The 24,629-nt window shown below is 34.9% G+C and overlaps 1 protein-coding gene across 1 annotated transcript in view; it reads right to left on the reverse strand.

Moving 5' to 3' along the window:
* AGPS (alkylglycerone phosphate synthase) overlaps nucleotides 1–24,629 on the reverse strand; it is a 153,455-nt gene that overhangs the window by 44,932 nt on the left and 83,894 nt on the right. The window contains exons 11-14 of the mRNA XM_066233671.1: nucleotides 18,309–18,436; nucleotides 8,089–8,140; nucleotides 3,821–3,897; nucleotides 1,369–1,481 (exon numbers count right to left, since the gene is read on the reverse strand). Coding sequence (XP_066089768.1) covers nucleotides 1,369–1,481; nucleotides 3,821–3,897; nucleotides 8,089–8,140; nucleotides 18,309–18,436 — 370 coding nt within the window. The remainder of the gene's footprint in view (nucleotides 1–1,368; nucleotides 1,482–3,820; nucleotides 3,898–8,088; nucleotides 8,141–18,308; nucleotides 18,437–24,629) is intronic.

Raw genomic sequence — 24,629 nt, forward strand, 5'->3', positions numbered from 1 at the left:
TAACAAGGTTCTTCAACAAATTTAAAGCTATTCATGAAGAAGGACTGAGAAGACTAATGAAAGAGGAATGAGAGACAATCCTTTTACATAAAAGAGCCAGCTGGTGAACCTAATCACTCTCATGTTGAATTACATTGAACAACTTAAGCGCACACTTTAAAAATAATGATAACATATTACCTCAAGTTCTATGGTAAAATGTGAATACATTTGTCTTGATTGCTGACAGGTAATGTTTATTCTGCTTTGCTCTCAGAAGTTAAAGTACAATACTAGCTGACAGAGATAAACAACCAATGTATGATTATTCAACATATGGTTCTTATGTTCTGTTGGATTATATGTGTTCAAAGGTATTTGGTGGGGCTAGAAGGCGAGGAGAAAAAAGCTATGATAAAATGTTGGGAATACAGCATTAAAAATAATTTAAAGCTAATGAGGTGAGAGGAACAGAGAATTAAAAACCACCCCAGAAAATAAAGAATAGATTAATAATGCCCAAATTAAAATAAAATACATTAGCTGAACTAATTTGCAAATTGTAAATGGCTGTTGTTAAATGAGAAAAACAAAACTGGCATTACATGAAAAGACGGTTCATGACAGTTGGTGGCTCAAATTAAATAAAATGACAAAATGGTACTGATAAATATCAAAAAATTAAATACACCAGGAATAAAAACAAATATTCACAAAGAATTGAGATTAAGTATAATGTGTATGATATATTTTAGGCTCTGGAATAAAAAAAGGAAGACAGAGTATCCAGAAAACTGTTAAGTTTATGTATTCAAAAAGGAAAGGAAAATAAATGTAGTTCTGATAAATGGCATTTTCACTATAGTTCCCATAGATCAATCTTATAATCCATCAAGTAGACAGACAGAAACCACCCAATCATTATTCAGTTGGTTATAGATGTGAAATGTTTTCTGTTTCTTTATAGCAGCACAAAACAATAAGTGACAAGGGGTGGAGTATAGATAATTTATCAAATACTTTTTGATTAAACACAATTTCCTTTTAAAAACATACTAACAGCATTTTTTTCTACATATATTATTACCACTGAATAGTAACATGGCTATGATTTTTTCCTATTTCACTCTAACACAATAAATAGCAAATGTTATAAAATTAGTATTAGTGGAAAAATATAATATTTAATATAGTCATATATATGATTTCACAAGTAAGAACATACCAATCTAACTTCCTACATATTTTTAAAGTAAACCAACACAACATTTTAAGTTGACTATCATATGTTATCACAATTTAATACTGGAAAGGGAACCTTAACAACTGCTTGGAGATATCAGAATTTTAGGTTAACTTTCTCTTGGCATTATGAATTGAAAGTCATACCCAAATTTTGCAGCAATGTCATATACTTGTTTTTCGTGTTGAAGAACCTTCTCACGGTCCCCTTCAAACAGTAAAGTAGCAACACTTAGCTGATTTGGATCAAATCCTTTAAACTACAAAAAAAAATTATTATTATAGATAAATCTTAACCGACAAAATAGTACATCAAAATATATTTTGCTCTCGGCTCAAAAACACCAACTCTTTAAAAATAGAAATTTGGAACTTCAAACGGCAATCATAAAGAACGGTAATCCTCACAGTGCTATCTGTGTCTATAATTTTTTTTTTTTTTCCATTTTTCTGAAGCTGGAAACAGGGAGAGACAGTCAGACAGACTCCCGCATGCGCCCGACCGGGATCCACCCGGCACGCCCACCAGGGGCGACGCTCTGCCCACCAGGGGGCGATGCTCTGCCCATCCTGGGCGTCGCTCTGTTGCGACCAGAGCCACTCTAGCGCCTGGGGCAGTGGCCAAGGAGCCATCCCCAGCGCCCGGGCCATCTTTGCTCCAATGGAGCCTTGGCTGCGGGAGGGGACGAGAGAGACAGAGAGGAAAGCGCGGCGGAGGGGTGGAGAAGCAAATGGGCGCTTCTCCTGTGTGCCCTGGCCGGGAATTGAACCCGGGTCCTCCGCACGCTAGGCCGACGCTCTACCGCTGAGCCAACCGGCCAGGGCTGTGTCTATAATTTTTTTTTCTTTGTTTAATCTTTTGGGGGAGGGGAAGTAGAGGAGAGGAGAAGGGGGATAGATGGTGATGGAGGGAGACCTGACTTAGGGTGGTGAACACACAGTGCAATATATAGATGATTTATGGTAGAATTGTATACTTAAAACCTGTATAATTTTATTAACCCATGCCACCCCAATAAATTCAATAAGTAATTTGAATATTTAAAAAGAACAGTTAATGCTCCTATTCAGGCCATCACAAATATAATAAAACTATGAAAAAAACATTTTAAAGTATACCTCAGTGTCAACTGTAATGACATATTGGTATATAAATTCAATAAAAAACTTATAAGAATTATAAATATAATCAAGAATCCAATAAAACTACCAAGATGATAGAAAATAATAAAGGATGCAAGGGGGTAAAGTAGAAAACAACAGCATCCTCACATACTACAATAACTTCTTGTTAAATATTTTCAAAGGAGCCTTTATGCATAAAATTAAAATACAAAACACCAAAGAATAACTTTAAAAGAAAATATATAATTTCATTAGGAAACCATGTCTAAAAAATATGACATATATTCCTGAATACATAAACTAAATATTATAAAACCTGTCAATTCTTACCCAAATTAATAACCTAGTTTATCTTAATTCTAATAAAAATCTCACTGGACTTCATAAGATGGTGAAGAGTCTCTAAAATGTAGGCTAATAAATAAGTAGGTGACAGTGAAAACAAGGAAGACTCCAAAAAACAAGAGGGAGTACTAGACCAACAACAATTCAATCCATTTACTTTTCAGAAACAAAAGCTCATTCAAAAAGAATTTAATAAGCTAAAATACGCTCTATTTCTTGCATAAGTAATAAGATGTCTTGGACATGGCAAATCAATTTAAAAGAAGCAGGGATTAGTTAGTGGTGCCATCACAACTAATTAGCAACTGGGAGAGAAAAAGGCAAATATTAATTTAGAGCTTTATCTCATATCATAAAAATGAAAAAATTCAAATAGTAATAAAGATTTAAAAATTTTAATTCCCATTTAATAAAATAGTGAGAGAAAAGAAAATGGTCCTAATCACAGTTCTGGAGGAAGAAAGGTTTTTTAAAGCTTAGAAGTAATTAAATAATAATATGAAAATATATAAAAACTGGAAACTTTTGAACAAAAAAACCCAAAACAAAACAAAAAAACACCCCTATTTAAAAGGGATTTACTGACTGGAAAAATTACTTACAACATTTATGACAAAGGCACCTAACAATTCCATTACTCAAAGGGCACACACCAAAGCACCAAGAAAAAAATATGAAGCTGCCACCCTGTAGAAATAACCATATTCAACTAATTACATCTAGGAAATGCAGTGAAATGATCGGTCTCACTGGAGTTTCAAGAAACATCAACAATTTAGCAATCAACAGTTTAAAAAAAAAACAACCCATATTCTTATTTCACTTCTAGGTATCAGCTATCTACTATAAAGGAAAAAATTCAACCTATAAAAAGTATTATATGCATGAAACTGTTTAATGTAGTGCTATCTTTAGAAACTTCAAACCTGAACGAAAATTTAATTTCTGAAATTGAATCACTGATTTACTTTGATAAAATATTTATGCCAACATGAAAATAATTATGAAATGTACACTGCAACATGGAAAAACGTCTTATAACAGGTAAGTATGAGGGGAGAAGGCAAGCAACACAATCAAATAATTTTTTAAGCACTTAAAATTTCAGCACCTTTATAAAAATTCTTACCTTTGTAATATAAAACTTTTTTAATCCATCCAAAAATGATGTAAAAATAGAAGAAACCTGAGGTTTAAGAGCATGACCTAAACAAACAGAAGTATTTTAAATTAATATTTAATTCTGTTTACCAGATTAATTAAAAATATAAAAAAGCTTAAAGAATAAATATATTAAAAAAATAACGTAAAAATTTTTAAAAGAGGCTACTTTAACTTAGTATCCTAAAAGTGAATGTTTTCATAACCCTAAATTTTCAAATCTACCAGTTAATACATGGCATATTGATATTAAAATCTACACCTTTTATCTTTATCTTCTTTCAAAAGTTACAAATAACTTGTTTACAAAAATCCTTGTTTGCATTTCTTTTTTAACTCAAATTACTATATTTAATTAATACTATACATAGTTTATCTTCAATAGTATACTTTATATATAGCAAAATCACTTCATTAATTTTTATTTCATTAAGACCACCCAAAGGTGACTGATTTTACTTTTATTTTTTTAATTATGCAGAAACCATTCTGAACTATAATCAAATATGGAGTCAATACCACATTTAAGGTTGTTTCTTAATTAATTCTTAATTCATCCAGAATTCTTGGCATAAAACTAGTCATTGCTTCCTTAATCACACCCGGAGAGTTAAAATTGCCAAAATAACATAAATGGGGCCTCAGAGTCTGTTAAATGAACATCTTTGCCTGCAGATTGAGCTTAATTGAGGGAAAGTCTTTTACTGTTTTCTCATTGTTTTCAGAGCAGCAACTTAACTCTCATGACTTACATGTAGGAGTCATGCATCTGGCCTCAGTGATATGAGACCAATTCAGAAAAAAGTGACATACCATTTACATAAAATTTTTATAAAGAATTTTAAAGCCTCTAGTAAATCTAAAATTATCTCTAAATAAAATTTTTATTTTTTAAAAAAGACTTTAAGGTTTTGGGATTTTGTTTGTGCTTAAAGTGTGAGTCACTTCTTTAAAATAGGTACATACCAGCAAATTAGTTTTTTGACAAACAAACAAAAAATTTCTGGGGAAAAAAACTATTACTTTCAGTCTTTTTGTCTATTCACCATTTTTTAAAAAGTGAGAGTCTGAATCTATAATATTTATTACATCCTCACGGATCATAATAAGAAACTGCATTACATAAAAAAACATTAAGTCTTCACCAGAAGCTATCACTGAACAAAACAAAACACAACAAAAATAAAGGGCAAATTGGATGTTAGAGATCAACCTAGTAATCTTTCTGAGCTCCCAGGTCATAAGAAAGAGGTCTGTCTGGGAATTTTATTTTTCTTTTATTGTAACCTGTCAGAGATGCTTCTCTAGCATGACCAGTGTTTTAATAGATACCAGTCCCACCATGGATAAAGCTAGAAACAACATAACATCGAAGTGTTTACTTTCTGTCACAAACAATTCATCCTACTTTCACAACAACTGAAAACACATAAAGATAAATGTGTGAGTGTGAATGTGTTTTTGCAAAAAAAATTGAAATTATATGTTCCTCAAAAAAGCCTTTTTATCCAATAATCTTTACACAAGAGGACTCCAAATGTTACTGTTCTGATGTGAAATAATCCTTAAGGGGTTTATGTTAATCTTTACATTGTACAATTTCTGCTAACACTAGTGAGAGGTAGTAACATATATTCCTGATACTGAGTTGATGTGATAATTTTAAGGTGCATTATTTTAGCAGTGATAGTAACTTTTAAGTGGTTTGAGCATTAGTATTAATTGAGCACATTATCTTTTTTTTTCCCCCGAAATTAGAAGCAGGGAGGCAGACAGACGCCTGCATGCACCCGACTGAGATCCAGTAGGCATGCCCACCAGGGGACGATGCTCTGTCCACCTGGGGTGTTGCTCCGTTGCAGCCAGAGCCATTCTAGTGCCTGAGGCAGAGGCCATTGAGCCATCCTCAGCACCCAGGCCAACTTTGCTTCAATGGAGCCTTGGCTGCAGGAGAGGAAGAGAGACAGAGGAAAGAGAGGGGGAAGGGTGGAGAAGCAGATGGGCACTTCTCCTGTGTGCCCTGACCAGGAATCAAACCCGGGACTTCCACACACCAGGCTGACACTCTACCACTGAGCCAACTGGCCAGGGCTGAGTATTTTATCTTTTATTTATTTTCAAATTAATGTTGCCTATCAAATTGATTATATTCTAAATATATTTCAGCTATTGTGTTTTATCTTGTACTGTAAACAAAGTAACTAGTTTCTAAATTTACTAGGTGGACAGTCTGATTAGTGAATTTTGTATTGTTATAGTGTTAATTAAATAATTTAAAAGAATTTAATAAACATCCAAATTTCAAAGAAGTAATCTGAGACACTAAATCAACAACATCTGAGTTCAAACCAAGCTCTACCACATATGACTTGTGGACTTGGATTGAAATTTTAAACCTTTGAGTAGTTTGTAAACCAGGAATACCCACTATGAGGAACTGTTGTGAGGAAATATTTGATAAATTGTGCTAATGATAATGTGCTTAATATTCACAATAAGCAATGTGCTACCCAAGATTTGTTTATCCTTTTTTGTAATTTTGATGATTAAGTCAGGCAACACATAACTGCCCGTTACATGACAGGTTCAGGAGATATAAAAATGAATGAGAAACATCCCATAAATATGACAAACTTTAATTTACAGAAGAAATCTGTAGATCATTTCAATATACTCATTGATATATATCATTTCAATATACTGAAAAGATTTCATATCAATATAATGTTTCATCTTGATTTTCATTTTATTTAACTATTTCATTATTTATAGGACACATTTATCTTAACCTTCTATCAGTAGTACAGTTTAGTACAGTACTTTAAAAGTGATTTCCTTAAAGAAATAAAACTGTGATGGATATAAAAGACTAATTAAAACTAACTCTTGATATGTTATATACCTGACTTCCTTGGTTTTTATATAATAACCACTTAAGTTAAAAATCTAAGCTACTCTTAGAACAAACAAAAGCCTGCCTTAGCCTTTATATTTGTTATTAAGCAGTCATTCCCATAATTTCATGGACAATTTTGAAATTTATAAACTTAAATCCAAATTAAATTAAAATTTATGAAAAATATATAGAAGCAATAAAATTAGAATTGAAAAGATGAGAAATTGTGTCAGAAATTTTAATACTTCAAGCAAAATAGAAAAAGAAATAGTTAATTGTTACTAAATTCTCCACCTGAATATTCCAAGGGCACCTTAAATATAACCCGTTATAATGTCTTTTCCCCAAAATCATCATCTCTCCTAGACTGTTACTTTACCAATCAAGTCAGAAATCCCAGAGTTGCCCTCAACTCTTACTTTTAATTAACCTTCTACATCTAGTTGGCAAGCTGGTCTTTGAAAAATTTTATCCCTTTCTATCTCCATTGCTGCTGCCTTGATCAAGGCCCCCCAGATTTGCCTCTTGAACCACTTCAACTTCTCCTCCATGCTTGTACCATTTTAATCTATCCTGCATAATGCTATCAGAATGAGCTTTCTAAAATGTAAAGTTGATTTATTTTATTCCCTCTATAAAGAAACCCCTTCACTGACAAGATAAAATCCAAATCTACTTGCAAGCCTAGTCCACTCATCCAGCGTTCTCTTGTAACAACTCCCACCCTAACCTCTATTTGAATCACACAGAACTAAAAGATGCCATTAAGGTTTTACAAGTTCATATTTTCCTGATAAGTGAACAAATTTGGTAGGAGAGAGGAATAGACCATCTCAGACAAATTCCTATTCACTCTTTAAGATTTAGCTCAAGAATTATCCTTCTAGGGAGGTAAAGGAGGGTATGGAGGCATAAAAGGTGATAGACAAAGACTTGACTTGGGGGAGGTGAACACAAAATACAGTTTACAAAGATGTGTTGTAGAATTGGGCACTTGAAACCTGTATAATTATGTCAACAAATGTAAACCTAATAAATTCAATTAGGAAAAAAAAAAGCCTTTCCTGTCTCTCCATCACAACCTCAAGAAAAACCAATCCTCACTGTACACTGGGTGGTCAGCGTAGTCTTCTTTCACAGAACCTCTAACACTACTGCGTTCACTCATGTATATAACCATCTGTCTTCATCATATGGAAAGCTCCCTGAAGGATAGGTACTATGATGTTCATCATTCTAGCTCTGCACTCAGTAGTCTTTCTGGCACAGAACTGGTATATTATAAAGTTTTGTGGTTTAATGAGCAGACTTCAACTTCAAAATCACCATTTTTTACTTACCAAACTGAAACTGCTCATTGTCCATGAGGCGAATAGATGCAGGAGCACATCTCTGTTTTAACAAGAAAAAAAGTGATACAAATTTAATAAGGTAAAGAAGCAAGTCAGGCAAAATATAAATGTCATCTTTCTTCATAGATAAGTCTAGGAATTACCCCTTCTTTTTATTACTTCTCATAATCCATAGAAAAACTATCAGATAGTATCTAGAATTCTGAGATCTTTCAAGATTATTTGTATAAAAACAGCAACAAAATTCTGAAGCATAAGATTATGTATCAAAACTGCACCAGTGCCATGTTTATTTCAGCACACAATAAAAGGCTCTACGAAAGAAAAACAAGAAAAGCAGATATTCACAGTAATTTTATGATGGTGAAACACTACAATACAAACACAGTTTGAGTTAGCTACAATTTTTCCACAGAATTAAAGTGAGCTGTGCCATAACTGGAATTTTTATTTTCTATGCAAATTTTTAACATGGTTAACCTGCTACCAAGAGCTTGCTTTCAGACAACAGAATCTTGATAAGTCATAAAGTTTTAAAACATTTATCTTCTAGGTATTACTATTTATCAATAAAATATGTTCCAAACAATATTGAGATTTATGAGAATCGAACTTAATATACACCTTAAATTTGTGTTAACATTTTTGCTATTACAGTACTTGCTTTTTAACTGAAAAAAACACTTAATTTAAAAATATTTCATTATACAAACTCTATTTCACCCAAAATATTTTTGAGTACTATACAACTTTTTTACTCAGCTTTGATACTGAAGGTGAGATAGTTCAATCTATATTAAATAGTCACTGCCAAATCTAAAGAAACAATATTAAATAATTTTATAAACACAGAATAACAATAACCTATTGCCTTACATTTTATAGAACCCAATGGTTTCCAAACTGCTTTTATATGTCTTTATTTAATACAAGAAACAACCCTGCAAGGTAGCAGTTTTCCACACAGGTGAGGACACAGAACCAGAGAGATGAAAAGACTTCTCAGAGGTCAGATGACTTCCTAAGTAGTAAAGAGAGAACTAGAACCAAGCTATCCTGACTTCTAGATGAGCAATATCTCAATACTACACAGCCGGACACACCCACACACACAGAGCTTTAAAGTCACCCTTAAGACAAAAAATTACATAAAAATTATTTTATTTGCTATTTCCTGATATTATTAAAAGTATATAGTTATAAAATAAAATTAAAAAAATCTACTACCTAAGTAATGCCAAATCTTGGTATAAAAGTATCTTTGTAGTTGGGTTAATGCTTCTAAAAATGTTACCAGTTTCCAAAATACCAAAGGAAAATAAATTTTCCTAAAACATTTTTATTAAAATGGGTACATCAACTTCTAACAAAACACATTAAGCCTGATTAAATCAAGTTTCTTTTCCTCATAAAACAGAGTATCACATAATATACATATTTATATGTTTTAGCTTAAGCACACCAGTAAAATACAAGAATTCAAAATCCTGTCACTATTCAAAAATATAAACAAAAACAAAACCCTTTTAAATTCCAATCAAGTTGTAAAATCCATATCTTCTGCCATGCAGATTCTATTTCACTTGTATCTATAGCAGGTGTTATTAATGAAAACAGCCAACACAGGCATAAAACATCAGAAAGTGCAGGGAAAGTGTATGACATTTAGTATAGTAAATTTCTAGTGGAATTCAATCTCTGAAACAATTAATATACAATATGAGGCCTTGGCAACATCTTAGTTGAACAACACCATCCACAAAATATATGTAAGGGACAACTAGAATAAACTGATCATAGAATGAATATTAGATTACATTAAGAAATTATAGCTGATTTTCTTAGACATAATAGCAGCATTGCATTTACTTATAAAGAAGAACACCTTTTTTTTTTTTTTTTTTTGTATTTTTCTGAAGTGAGAAGCAGGGAGGCAGAGACACAGACTCCTGCATGTGCCTGACACGGATCTACCCGGCAAGCCCACTAGGGGGCGATGCTCTGCCCACCTGGGGCGTTGCTCCATTGCACCTGGAGCCATTCTAGCGCCTGAGGTGAAGGCCATGGAGCTGTCCTCAGAGCCTGGGCCAACTCTACTCCAATGGAGCCCTGGCTATGGGGAGGTTGGGGGAGGGGGAAAGGAGAGGGGGAGGGGTGGAGAAGCAGATGGGCGCTTCTCCTGTGTGCCCTGGCCGGGAATTGAACCCAGACTTCCACATGCCAGGCCGACACTCTACCACTGAGCCAACTGGCCAGGGCCTGAAGAACATCTTTTTTTTAAGGAGAAGAATTTAGAAGTGAAGTGTCATATAAAGTCTCCAAATTAATTTCAAACAGTCCAGAAAACATACATAAACATAAAACAGAGCAAAAAGTTAACTGTTGAATATATAAGATGGATATAGCTGATCACTGCAGTATTCTTCCAAAATATCTGTACGCTTAAAATTTACAAATTAAAAAGTTGAAAAAATAAGTAAGAAAGCTTTAGGTCACTTGTTACATGTATCAACTGATATTCAATTATATTGAACATGCTTTTAAATTGACAGCTGAGTCACATAAACTAGTCAGTCATTTACTATCTCTATTTACACTAAGAAACAGTAGATGGTTATAGAGGTATATTATCAAAAAAAGAACAAAAATCTAAAATATTTTTTTGTTTCTGGATAATAAATATTAAATTTATTTTCAACATTGACTAAAAATTATCAAAATCAAGCCAACAACTTATTTAATCTCATGTTTTAACAGTGCCACATTATTTTTAAAAGTCAGTAAATAGAGTTTTTCAGTTAGTGTCACAAGTAAATGCACTCTCATGTAAAGCACTCAAATTAAAAAACAGCACCTAGATTGCTTTTGAACCTCTGAAAATTGGTAATTTGTATAATTATACATCATTTGAAAATATGGAGCTGGAAAAGGTACTTAGAATTTTAAATTAAAAGTCACTAGAGAGCTAATTAAATAGAAATTCCTATCAAGTAACCAAAACAATGTTTCTATAATTTTAAAAAACCAACATTCAGGATAACTATATCTACAGTTAGATTAGGTTCTGTTTCAATTGCTTTGAAAATTAGTTTTTAGGTAGGTTAAAAATACCCAAAATATTTCCTTTAAAAGTTAGAGACATCACAAATTCTGAGAATCTGAGCTCTAAATTCACTCCCATGCTCTTCAATTATGCTGCACTTAAGAGTATTCCATAAATTAGGAAAGGGGGAAGAGGGTCCTTGAGTTAAAGTGACCCCTGGTGGTAGGTGATCAGAAATAACCTTAGTGGAAATATTTTTATTTCAATGGTGTGTTAATGATACATTCAGGAAATTTAAGAAACACTCAAACAAAAACTGCTTCCTTGAACTGAAGTTAATGAAATAATGTTTCTTTCCTACTATGATAAATGTGCCCTTACTAGAATCTCTAATATCACCTGACTTGTATCTAAAGTATATTTAAGTGCCAGCCAGTTGGCTCAGTGGTAGAGCATCACACTGGCATGTGGATGTCCCGGGTTCAACTCCCAGTCAGGGCACACAGAAGAAGTAACCATCTGCTTCTCCACCCCTTCCCCCTCCCTACTCCTTCCCCCTCCCCTCCCGCAGCTATGGTTCGATTGGTTCAAGTGCACTGGCCCCAGGTGCTGAGGGTGGCTCAGTGGAGCCTACACCTCAGGCACTGCACTGAAAACCTCAGTTGCCAGCATGACACTAGATGGGCAGAGCATCGGCCCCAGATGGGGATTGCCAGTTGGAACCCGGTCAGGGTGCATACAGGAGTCTGTCTCTCTGTCTTCCCTACTCTCACTTGAAAAAGAAGAAAAATAAAGTATATTTATACTGAGTAAATAGTCTGAAATATGAGAAACTGATCATGATGGACTAAAAAAGAAATATCAGTATCTTTGTTTTATTCTGGAAAAAATCAAATAAATAACCGCACTGGCCTCAAAGCACAGGTATAAGACTAAGTCAAATTGCTGGCTGGCAATTTCTTCCTTTTAATGATGATATAGACAGGAATTTACTTAAATATGCAACCTGAAAATTAAAAAAATATTAACTACTCTTTAAAAAAAATTAACTACTCTGATTAGTCTTATTTACTTAGAATTCTCTGAACTTAAAAGGCAATAGATTTTTCAGTCAACCCTTTATTGTGCCAAGTTGTATCTCTTTCTTGCCGAAGAGAAAACCAGAACTCGAACTTCAGATTAGACATATTATTCAAGATGTCTTTTAATACATTTTAAATGTCTGCAGGATTTCTACTGTTAACTTCATAAGGATAAACTATAAAGTACAAGTACTAAATGACAGTCCTGTATCTCTGGTATCGTTGCTAAGAAATGAATCATCTTTGAATTGAAAAGATTTGTTTATTAAAGGAATCAAACAAACTTTCTGTGCAGACTCTAGAACAGCCTAAATTTCTGAATCTTAAGACTATTTCAGAAATAGTCTACTAATCTCATACTGTATCAGAAGCCAGTGCCTCGAAACCAAACCCCTTGTACATAGTTGTACACAAATTTAAACACTAAAAATTTTAACATAATAGGCAACATCCTTAGTGATTATTAGAAGACAGGAACCATGTCTATTTAAGTCACATAATATCCATTGTACCGTGTTGGATATAAAGTTAAGACCAAACTATGTCACATAAAAGACATAATAAAATAAAACAAAAGTTAAAATAGGGATATGTGAAGAAAGACAATTTTATTAAATTGCAAATTTCTAGATATAAAAGCTTAAAGTTTAGGCAAAATTAATTCTTCTAATAAAATTGATACCACAGATGAAATCATACATTTAAGGCTACTGGTATAACTGGTCCTATCTGAAATGACATAATGGCTTACAACTAGCTGTCTATATTCTAACAAAAACTTTTTAAAAATGAGAATAATTTTTTGATTTTCAAGAATGAAATATTACATATTATAGATTAGATAGTCCCCTCCACTTATATTAGGGGAAGGGCCAAAATTTAATGCCAAACAATCTCCTAGTCATAATTTTACATTTCAGTTTAGTAAAGGTGTAATGACTTGTCTGAGTAGCTACTGGTCAACAGCATGTCTAATAATTGTCCTCAAGTTTAACATATTTAGCTGGATCACACAGTAAATTCAATTAACCAAACATCTGGCTAGGCTAGTCTTTCTGCTACAGAAAGAGAAAAAATATATACTTAAAAAAAGACAACAACATGATTTAAAAGAACAATTCCATTTTCTACATGTAACAAATTATTTTCAAGAATTGACTACCACTGAATATAAAGAAGTTTTAATTGTTTTATAGTATAAGTGCTATACCTAATTCCTCTCTATTTATTTAAACCTCTCCAGGATAAATCAAGTAAAAACAGAACAATTAAGAATTGAGGTATAACATTCTGAGGAGTTAAACATAAACTATGTATCTCTTCCCAAATTATGGTCTATACTCACTAGGAAAAACCAACACCCTATCTGCAAAATTGTTTAAAATAAAAGTGATGGTAGATAGAAAGAGCCATTCCTTGTCAAAAATAGTTTAAAAAAAAAAAAAAAAGCTGCTTTTTAGTCTATAATTCTAAAACCCAGCTCTCATACTGAGAAAGACAATTTTTGGAGGAATGTATACTAATCTATGCCACACATACAGGCAGCATTTCCTCTTGATGGAACAAATATTTATCTCTCAATACCATAGGGTATAACTAACTCGTAAGTTTTGATTGCGGGGAGAAAAAAACCCCAAACTTAAAAATTGCTTTTGAGCTTGTTTTAACACTGTTTTCCCTTCAAGTCATTTAAAAACAAACAATAAAAGAGAAATAAAATATTATATCTGACAGTGATCTTGTGATTAAAAAACACAATTTCCTCGCTTTGTAGAGGCTTCAGTGGGAAAATCTTAAAAGTCACTTACCCATCTACTGAATTAAGGTGGAGATTATACTGGACTGCCACTTATGAGATAGAATCACATTAATCTTCCGCTAAATCTTCCTTTCTAGATCTTCACAAGGTTGTGAAGTATTGAAAGAGAACAATTCCTCACATGAACAAAGATCAGATGAGAGACCTTAGTAGAATCCTTCCATTGCCAGTATAAGGTTGCTCAATTTATTTCCTTCAGTAAGAACAGTGATGAAAATATACACAGAGCCCACTTTGCTATTTGTGAACAATCATGTATACTCCTTTTCAAAGATACTCATCCAAATACAGTTTCCCATTTCAAAAGCAACATGAATCTGAAATTACTGCAAAAAATAGACATGCTATGAAATGACAGTGAGGAATTACAAGCAGCCAATTCATTATTCAATCAGGAATTGGGCACAGTCATAAAACATGTACTGTCTATTTTAATGGATCTTAATTCCTCTGCTATCTGCTGAAAATCCAAATTGCAAATTGAACAACTAGTTCCAAACCCTGGTAATTTTCTCAATTTTTCTGCCTGAGAATACTGTTAACAAAGCAGGAAAGCACATACAGTTAACATTCCTGACGTGAGATTTGTACATTCTATAAACTAATATGTAAATGTCAGAAAACCATAATGCTAGTATTTACCCATTCCCATGGAAGGTAAACAATAATGCCTCTTTACGTGTACATTACAATAGGAGTAAAACACGTAGGCTCCCTAGAGTGAAATAACTCAATTGTTTCATTTATAAGAGCACTACTGGAGAATAAAATATCTATTTAGGCTTTTTAATCAGTTTCAAGTTAGACAAACCTAGTCACATGGTATTTGTCCCTAAAAATTATCTATTATTAAGTACAAAGTAATCTAATCATTGAAAATACAGATTAGAAAGGAGCTTTTTAACTACAGGGTGGCACTTTCTATCAATTATCACCTTTATTTATTCCAAGATTATTCAATATAGTTTTTTTTGTGTAGTGAATTTAGATTATGGTCACTGTGTGAATATTCAAGTAATTTTTTAAAACAACTCAAGGGACAATTTTTACTGGCTCATGCAAAGATGGAGGAAAGTTTCATCCCCTGCTTCTCATTAGCAGAAGTTCTTTTCTGTTACTTTCTATCAGGACAAATTCAATTGTAGTAAAAGTTACAACAGATTGTACCAATTATTTATGTTTAAATCCAACATTTCTACTGTAATCAAATTATAAACTTAAGATTTTAAATTTAGAAATATTGTCCTTAAAAATTATTTTGAGGCCCTGGCCATTTGGCTCAGTGGATGGAGTGTTGGCCTGGTGTGTGAACATTCCAGGTTTGATCCCTGGTCAGGGCACACGAGAGAAGTGACTATTGGCTTCTCTCCCCTTTCCTCTCCCCCTATTCTCCCTCTTCCCCTCTTGCAGCCAGTGGCTCTATTGGTCCAAGCGCATCAGCTTCAGGTGCTAAAAATAGTTCTGAGTTGATTCAAGCATGGGCCCAAGATGGGGGGGTGTAGGGTGGATCCCAGTGGGGGTGCATGAGGGAGTCAGTCTCACTAGCTCCTCTTCTCTCACTTAAAAGAGAAATAAAGATTCTGATACACTTGTACATTATTTCTCATCAATAATACTTAGATATAATTTACAAGGGAGTGCGCAATGTGGAAAAGCAGATGGAATACTCAGGAATGCAGAAAGTATGTTTGTCCACCTGTACTCCAAAGATCAGAGACCAGCACTAAATCTACATTCCAGTCTGGAGACACTGTGCAGGGGCAGAGCTGGCCACGAGACTGAATGTGATCTTATTAAGATCTTTTGTTGAAAATACATACAAATCAGACTAGTTTTATAAATTCTATAATTATTTTTTAGTTTAATTTGGCATTTATGTTCATTTTGCTATAAAATATGGAGGCAATAATAGTCAATTAAAAAGATGTCATTCTAAAATTAAATGAGATAATATGAACTATATCTTTAATAATAACGTTTTTGAGGAGGAATAGTCAAGCTTGACAAAAAGCTTTTATTTTTATGTAAAAATAAAAGTAAAAAAGGATAAATTACAATACAAAATAATAATACTGCAATAAAAAGTCACTCATTAAGCAAGATCTGCAATCAGTAAAAAACTACAATCTATTTATGGAAAATGTTTCATTTTGTTTAGCTTCCCATTTTTCTAGGTATTAACTCATAGGTAAAACCATATGCTCTCCAAGTAATTCTTTTATTTCTCAATACTTGGAGCATCTTAAACCTGAAGTTACTCTCCTTGGCCACAAGTATCAGAACACATTTGAACTTGACCGTTCGGTGCTCATATATTTACTCCTAAAACTTATCTTCACTCCTCCTTTACTCAATCATCCTTTTAAATATTATTACCATCTCACTATTTTGGCAAACATAGCATACTATTTTACTATATATCCCCAAAGTTCTAGTGAATTAGGAGCCCTTCCATAAGGGTTCTAACTGTTAACATTCACTTACATTTTAACCTCTCCAAAGTACCCTGCTACAAGTTTAAGAATGTTTTCATTCTAGGACTTTCTTTTTAAACTCTCCTCTGCACCCAAGAGTAAGACAATCAATATTAAGGAGCCTATGGCTAATTCTTGATGGGAGAAGGACTCTAACTGATAAGTAACTGAAGCTATTTAAAAATTATAAAGTCAACTGTTAAATTAGATAGTAAGTCCATATAGCTAGCTGGACTTCCTAAAAGTGGGAAACTGTCATAAAGAATGAGTGTCCCAGAAAGCAAAGCTGAGTATATGGAATAAAGAGCGCTGAAAATGGTAAATATGTAGGTAGCTATAATTTTTTTTTTTTTTTTGCTTATTTTAAATTTCTTTAAAATATTAATATATGGGCCCTGGCCGGTTGGCTCAGCGGTAGAGCGTTGGCCTGGCATGCGGGGGACCCAGGTTCGATTCCTGGCCAGGGCACATAAGAGAAGCACCCATTTGCTTCTCCACCCCCCCCCTTCCTCTCTGTCTCTCTCTTCCCCTCCAGCAGCCGAGGCTCCATTGGAGCAAAGATGGCCCGGGCGCTGGGGATGGCTCCTTGGCCTCTGCCCCAGGCGCTAGAGTGGCTCTGGTCGCAGCAGAACGACGCCCCGGAGGAGCAGAGCGTCACCCCTGGTGGGCGTGCCGGGTGGATCCCAGTCGGGCGCATGCGGGAGTCTGTCTGACTATCTCTCCCCGTTTCCAGCTTCAGAAAAATACAAAAAAAAAAAAAAATAATAATATATGGTTCTCTTGGGATGGTGGGAAGAAAGAACTCTTCACTACTTTCCATTTCAGTAATTTACAAAGTCTACAATAAATATAGAGTACTTGCTAGATAAAATTCCTTTGCCTCATCAGATCTTCCCTCCACTCTGCTCTGGAAAACTGGAAGATAACATATGACAGGTCATGTTAGAAAGCTCCTTTGCCCTCAGATTCTAGTCTAGTCTAGTACAGCTGAAGTATTCAAGAACTCCAGGAGTTTGGAGAAAGCAAGAAGAGGCTGAAGTATGGTCCCTTAACTTACCACTGTTAGGAAATGTTGAAAAAAGAAATTTTCACAAATCATTGTAGTTCAAAGAATGAACCAAGTGCCTAAAGAAATGCAGAATTTCCACACTGATAAACAGAACTAAATAGAGAAATAAAAATACTTTGCATTATCTTGTCTTTTAAAAATATTTGAAAATATATCCTTTTTAAGAAGGAAAAGGGAAAAGGAAAATTCTTTTACTTATAAAGATATTATATTATGCTATACTATATTATATTACTTAATTAAAGCTATAATATTATAAAACAAAGTAGTGCATGGTAGCAGCACATTCTAGGAATTGATAACGTTTGACTACCTATATATGACCTCTAAATTTCTGGGCCATTGAGATTCAGCCATTTTAATTTAAATAAATGTCTTAATTTAAGAAAAATTAAGTGTTGCTTCAATTCATCACAAAACATCTTACTCAAAAATAACTTAAGAAAACATAACATTAAATAAAAGGCAAAGTCATTCAAAGCCATCAACCCAAGTATGTATCTTACCTTGGCTTAAAATTGCACAGTACTCTTTCAACCAAAAAAAAAAAAAAATAGCAACTACACTTAAAGGGATGATTTTACAACAGTATCTTTTCATATAGGACTGGGCAAAAATGACAAATATAACACAATAAATATGAAGAGTATATGTGACATAACAAAGTCAATTATGCAGTAGACTTTAAAAATATATGAGTGGGTTTGGTTTTCTTTATTACCTGTTTTGCAATTTCTCTTAAACAGGCTACTCCTTGTTCAAAATTAGGGAAAGCTACTGAGCCATACTTTTGATATTCAGGGACTGGTCTGATTTTTATTGTAGCTTCTGTTATCACACCAAGAGTTCCTGAAAAAGAAGGGGGAATAATCCAATATATCACATGCCAATTTTCTAAATCATATTTAAGTCTATTTTATTAAATTAATTTATTCAATTATTCATATTTAAATCTATTTAATCCATATTCTGTGGGAATAATGGCCATTCAAGTTTTTCTAGAAAAACTAAGCAAATTTTATAATTTCTAAGAAAGATTTTAGAATACATTTTTCTTGGTTATATCTAAATATTTTAAAACATTTTTAAGGTAACCCTTCTCTAAGAAGGTTACTTTTAAGTAGTTTTAGAAGTATTACAACTTACTAAAAGAAATATTGGAAAAGCAACAGATTTTTATATCTTATATGCATTCATACAAAAGTACATTTTAATATTTGTGCCTACTGTTACTGTGAGAACAATTTATTATTTATTTATTTTTCAGTGAGAGAGACAGAGACTGGAAGGGAGAGAGATGAGAAGCATCGACTAGTAGTTGCAGCACTTTAGTTGTTCACTGATTGTTGCTCATATATGCCTTGACCAGGGGCCTCCAGTTGAGCCAGTGATCCCTTGCTCAAACCAGCAACCTTGGGCTCAAGCCAGCAACCCTGGGCTTCAAGCCAGTGACCCCATGCTCAAGCTGGTGAACCTGTGCTCAAGCTGGTAATCTTAGGGTTTTGAACCTAGGTCCTCATCATCCCAGGTCCACGCTCTATCTACTGTGCCACCACAGGTCAGGCAGCGAGAACAATTTATTTGGGTAAAAGAATTTAACTTTCCATGAGAATTTAAGGTGATACAAGAAATTAGAGGAACTCGTACACCTTGCTTTTTTCCCCTAAGAACTCATACAAAATAAAGACAAAGGCAAGGAAGAGGCCCTTGCATGAAACAATAAAACATATTCCAGAGACAAAATTTATCATAAATATATAGCACAAGAGGACCATCAATGAAACAAATATTCTTTTCTTCATTACATGTAGGAGTGGAGGACAAAACGGAGCAAAAATAAACAAGTTAAATATAACTACATAAACATCTATACTAAAATATTTGAAGAGATATGGCTAAAAACAATTGTATTCACAGGCCAACCTTTTCAAATCAGTGGTTTCTGATGTGCAAACAGTATAAATTGTTATTAATATTATTAGTAAATCATTTGGAAATCATAAAAAAGAACAAAAAATGAAATCTTTGAAATTACAGAACTTAATTACAACACTAGAAATAAAAGTATCACAAAAAAATCAAAGCTTACAATAAATTTATAATATACCCAAAATAAAATGATAATATATAATACAAGATTAAAACTACTAAGTCCATAATAAATAAATTACATTACATTAGACACAATAGGTTCATCACTACAGAAGATCTCATTGTAAGATAGATATCAAATATGGCCCTATTATGACTTGTAAAATCACAAAACTCTGCAAGTTGGGCCCAATTAATATTTGAATAAAAAATGATGTATTTTGTATATTTTAAAAGATAAAAGTGACTAGACTTTCTTTTATTTTAGCAACTGTATTGAAATATAATTCACAGACCATAAAATTCACCCATTGAAAGTATAAAATTCAATGGTTTTTAGCATATTCACAGATATATGAAACTATCACCAAAATCTAAGTTTAGAATACTTTTATTACCTCATAAAAGAAACCCATGAAACAGTCATTCTCCATTTCCCTCCCACACACACACCTCAGGCCTGGACAACCACCAATCCATTTTTTGTCTCTTTAAATTTTCCCATTCTGGACATTGCATATAAACAGAATCTTAAAACATATGGTCTTTTGCTTCTGGCTTCTTTCGCTTAAATAATGTTTTCAAGGTTCAATTATGTTATCATATGTACTAAGTACTTCATTTCTTTTTAATTGCTGAGTATTATTTCCTTGTATGGAATAACTCACTTTGTTTATCCACTCATCATGTGAGAAGACATTGGGGCTTCCACTTTTCTTTTTACTAGTTTATCAGTTTACTGTAAAGGACACAACTGAGAAACAGCCAGATGGAAGAAATCCCTAGGGTAAAATATGGGGAAAAGGGTGTTGGGTTTCCATGCCCCCTCCAGATACAACCACCTACCAGCACCTCCATGCATTCACCAACCTGAAAACTCTCTGAAACTGACATTTTAGGAATTTTTATGGAGGTTTCATTACATAGGAATGATTGCTTAAGCCATTGGCCACTGGTGACTAATTCAATGTCCAAACTGTCTTCCCTCTCCAGATGCCAGGCAGTACAGCTCAAAGTTCCACAGGGTTCCACTTTCTGGTTGCTTTGAATAATGCTACAATATATACATGTGCACAAGTTATTGTGTAGACAAATATTTTCCTTCATCTTGGATATGGACATGAAGACTTTCTTAATATCAGGATAATCTTTTATCCTATTTCCAAGTAACACTCAGCCCTCAGCTACCTTTGACTGAGGCTAAGTTTCAGGTGAGTGCAGCCAAAAGGTGGGAGGGGAAGACTAACTTCTTGCACCCAGCTTTAACTGGTGGGACAAAGGCTCTACTTCGGGTGGTAGGCTAATACTGGGATGCCAATGGCCTTTATCTTGGCTTGTAAAGGGCTGGTATCTTACCAGCAAAAGCAAACCAAGGAGACCTGCTTTCCCTCCTTCTTCCCCCACCAGCACGCAGCTCCTAAGCGGGAAGGGGGGGGGGGGCCCTCAAAGAAAAGCATGCCAGAGATGACGTCAGAGTAATGGCAGAGTAGGAAGCGATACCGATAAATCTCCCCCAAAACTCAACAAGATCTTCAACCAGAAACAGAAAAACCTATACTTGGAGCTTCCAGAATCTTCACAATACACCCAAAGGTATGATTGAGTGAAAAATTGGCTAAATATATAACCAAACCCCGAAGGAAATAGGGAGTAAGAAATGCTCCGCCTTCCTCACTAACCTAAACAGGGCGGCTTTCTCTGGTACCTGTGAATATAGAAACTGAGGCGGGCAAAGGGGGTGAATAGATCCAGGCCCCCGCAGCAAAAACGGCCGAACCAGGCTGTGGCTCAGAGATCCAAGCCGAGGAAAATCTGATCCTGTGGCAACCCGGGCAATACAAGCTAACACTCGCGCCAAACCCAAACAAAGAAAGACAAGCGGAGCGGCCATTTTACCCGGTCTCCTGGTCGGTGCGCAGTTAGTGGGCGAGAATTTCTTCCTAAGCCGCGGAAGTGGGTGCCCGTGTTGCCCCACGGAGAGGCAGGGTCAGAGGCCTTTCTGTGGGCTGAGGGCAGAGTCTCTCGGCAGCCCCAGCACCCTGGGAAAGCCACGCACGGGAGGGAGTGAGAACTAATCCCAACGGTGGAGATTTTCCGTGCTGGAGGCTGTTTCACTCAGAGGGAACCGCGGCCGGCCTCATATCCTGGTTTGCGCGCGCAGATAAGGAGTGAACGATTCCTCCGAGTGCCTCGGCAGTGCGCGCCCGTGTTATCACAGAGAGGGGCAGAGTCAGGGGCCTTTGTGTGGGCCAAAGCGGAATCTCGGGCCGCCCCAGCGCCTTGCAAAAGCCGCACACGGGGACGGAGCGAGACTCAATTCCAACGCTGCAACTTTTCCCTGCGGTTGAGGGTTTCACTCAGAGCGTGAGACTGCTGGCCGGATATCCTGGTTGCAGACAGTGAGTGAGAGTCTCCTCCAAGCGCCCCGGAAGTGGGCGCCCGCTTGTGTTACCGGATAGAGTGGCAGAGCCAGAGGTCTTCGAGTGGGCGGAAAGCCCGCCTGATTATGCTAGCAGCTCTGACTGACTGAGCCTTACCCAGAGCCCTGTGCTGAGTGGAAATAGAGTGGGGAGTTGCCAGCAATTTGAGCCTCTTACTATCCAGGCAGAGGCAGCAGCAACCCCATACCTGGACTATCAGGCTACTAATTGAGGAAGGAAAGACTAGGAGAAAGGCTCCAGGAACACGGACTCTCTCACTGTCGGAGCCTATAAATGCTAATGAGCCTCGACTCCCAACGAGAATAAAGCACAATACATGACATTGCCATAGAGACTTATCAACTGCAAACCTCTACCTGAGCGTGCCAAAGGGGCAGAACCCGGGGTACAGAGTCACCGACCAGGAAGAGGGAGAGAAAAGAAAAAGCAAGAAGATAACCTCTCAAAATCAAGAATAATATGCAGACTTTATAACCTATCCCATTTTATTATATTTGTTGGTTTGTTTCTCTTATCTTCATTCTTGAGACTTTTTTTTCCTCCTCCAATTTGGCCGATTAACTCTCTACCGGTCTTACTCTCTCCTCTCCTTGAATTACACTACCCATAAGTGTTACATCTCCCATTATCATTTCTCTTCTCTTCCTTTCTCTCTATGAGGGTTGCACTCCAAAACCCTTAACTCTCTCTCTCTCTCTCCTTTCTTTTTTCTTCTTTTAGTGGTTCCCTCTTTTTTTTTTCTCTCTCTCTTTCTTTTCTCCCTCTATATTAGTTTCTTCCTTTCTCCTTTACATCTCCTCTCATTCAAACCTCAATAACAAACAAATTATCTTATCTGGGACTCAAACCTATGTTTGTGGCATTTTGGGGGGTTTTTACTTCACCTTTTTAACTCACTAGCAGTGCTCCCATCCCTGGCTCTCCATATTATCTAGTTCTTGTTCCACTAAATACAATAGTAAGTTTTTATTTTGTCCCCCTATTTTTCCATTTTCCTCTTATTCCTCTCATCATAACTCTTAGAAAACCAACACCTAAAAGCAAATCATTTTATTCTTGACCCAAATTTTTTCCTTATTTGCTTTTTGTGGGTCCATACGCTCTTTTTTTTTTTCTTATTTCTTTTTTTTTTTTTTTCTTTCTCTCTTTTTTGCCCCTTTATTACTTTTCCCCAATTCAGGCCCTCCATCACAGGCATTGTTTGTTATAACTCACAGTCCACCACAAGATTTTCTCAAGAAAGAGGGGAGAGGAGAGGAGAGGAAAAAAAGAAGGGGGGAATAATTTCCTTTTTTAAAAATTTTTATTTTATTTTATTTTTCTTTATTTCATTATTAATTTTTTTTAAAAAAAACAACTTTTTTCGATTTGTTATTTTTTTATTTTTTTTTTAACTTTTTATTCTTTATTAAATCTCATTAATACTATCAACAAAACCACCCTCAGATGCCATTAAGGAAGAGAAAATCGAATATCATGGATACAAAAGAAAGAGAGGTAACACAGCTAGATGAGGAAAAATCTATGGAGAAAAAATTTAATATATTGGAAACCTTGGAGCTAAATGACAGAGAATTCAAGATAGAAATCCTAAAAATCCTCCGAGATATACAAGAAAACACAGAAAGGCAATATAGGGAAATCAGAAAACAACTCCATGAACACAAAGAATATATGTCCAAGGAAATTGAAACTATAAAAACAAATCAAACAGAGATGAAAAACTCAATTCACGAGCTGAAAAACGAAGTAACAAGCTTAGCTAATAGAACAGGTCAGATAGAAGAGAGGATTAGTGAAATAGAAGACAAGCAACTTGAGGCACAACAGAGAGAAGAAGAAAGAGACTCAAAAATTAAAAAAAATGAGATAGCCCTACAAGAATTATCTGACTCCATCAAAAAGAATAACATAAGAATAATAGGTATATCAGAGGGAGAAGAGAGAGAAAATGGAACGGAGAACATACTTAAACAAATAATAGATGAGAACTTCCCAAGCCTGTGGAAAGAACTAAAGCCTCAAGTTCAAGAAGCAAACAGAACTCCAAGTTTTCTTAACCCCAACAAACCTACTCCAAGGCATATCATAATGAAATTGACACAAACCAACAGCAAAGAAAAAATTCTCAAGGCAGCCAGGGAAAAGAAGAATACAACATATAAAGGAAGGCCCATTAGATTATCATCAGATTTCTCAGCAGAAACTCTACAAGCTAGAAGAGAGTGGACCCCAATATTTAAAGTCCTGAAAGAGAGGAACTTTCAGCCACGAATACTATACCCATCAAAGCTATCCTTCAAATACGAAGGAGAAATAAAAACATTCACAGATACAGAAAAGATGAGGGAATTTATCATCAGAAAACCCCCACTCCAGGAATTACTAAAGGGGGTTCTCCAATCAGATACAAAGAACAAAAAAAAACAGAGCCACAAGTAAAAGCTCCAAGAAGAACACAATAAAACCAAATTTAAACTGTGACAACAACAAAAAGAAAGAGGGGGAGA

The sequence above is a fragment of the Saccopteryx bilineata genome, chromosome 5 (assembly GCF_036850765.1).
Source record: "Saccopteryx bilineata isolate mSacBil1 chromosome 5, mSacBil1_pri_phased_curated, whole genome shotgun sequence".
Classification (NCBI taxonomy): Eukaryota; Metazoa; Chordata; class Mammalia; order Chiroptera; family Emballonuridae; genus Saccopteryx; species Saccopteryx bilineata.